This window comes from Loa loa (genome assembly GCF_000183805.2).
Source record: "Loa loa unplaced genomic scaffold supercont3.3996, whole genome shotgun sequence".
Taxonomy (NCBI): domain Eukaryota; kingdom Metazoa; phylum Nematoda; class Chromadorea; order Rhabditida; family Onchocercidae; genus Loa; species Loa loa.
Genome location: NW_018112173.1, coordinates 1 through 858, shown reverse-complemented (window position 1 = coordinate 858; position 858 = coordinate 1). Strand labels below are relative to the sequence as shown.

Genomic DNA, 858 nt, shown 5'->3' with positions numbered 1-858 from the left:
AGAGAGTCCAGCTGTTTTACAATATTTGATTAAAATAAATTCGATAAATGATTTCATGTGTCTATTTAAGAACACAATTTTCCCTAAATATTAATTTTAGAATACAATCCTTAGGAACAAAATTGCATCTCTGGTATTCATTAACATTTTTTTCAATGAATTTTCATTTTTTCCTATTCAATTTTACAAGAATTAAAATTTTCGCTAATCACAGAACTTTTCGAATAATTCAGTAATTGATAAAAAGTGATAACAAATTTTTTGCTGTGGATGTAGGTCGATGTGCGGTCAAAAAATCTAGGAATAACTGTTTTAATGATTTCGAAAATCCACTTTTATTTTTAAATTGAACTATTTTACAGATTTCTAGAAACAAAAGGACACCATTTTTGGCAGCAGGCTGAATAATTATGTTTTCATTGGATGAGTTATGCAAAACCATTTGATGCTTCTCATTATCAGATGAATTATTATTCCTAAAATTAACTGCAAATTGTAATATTTTGTAAGAAAACAAATTGCCACTTTGTTATCACTTCAATAACTTATGTTAACAATGATATGATTACTTTATTGGCCTTTCATGTTGTTTACACTTATTTTTGCTGGTGAATGATGAATGATTTCGATTCAAATTTTGTTCGTTTTCATCAGCTTTCACAATTGTTACTTTTTGAAGTGATAAAGATTCGTCGCTCTGAAACAGACGAATATTTCAAATGTAGATAAATTAAAATTTATCATTTTCTATCAACAATTTTTGTTTGAATTATTCGGTTAATAAATACATTCTGAATGTAATCATAGTGGTTAATTCCGGAATGTTTTAGCAAAAATTCATACAAGATTTTTATTTGA

General features: G+C 26.5%; 1 protein-coding gene across 1 annotated transcript; it reads right to left on the bottom strand.

The window, feature by feature from the left end:
• Positions 1–229: 229 nt before the first annotated feature.
• LOAG_16093 (hypothetical protein) lies at positions 230–697 on the bottom strand (the record flags this gene model as incomplete). The annotated part of the gene is made up of 2 exons (XM_003151581.1): positions 230–476; positions 570–697. Coding segments are annotated over 2 exons (375 nt in total), but the record flags the coding sequence as incomplete, so codon positions are not given.
• Between the last annotated feature and the right edge of the window lie 161 nt (positions 698–858).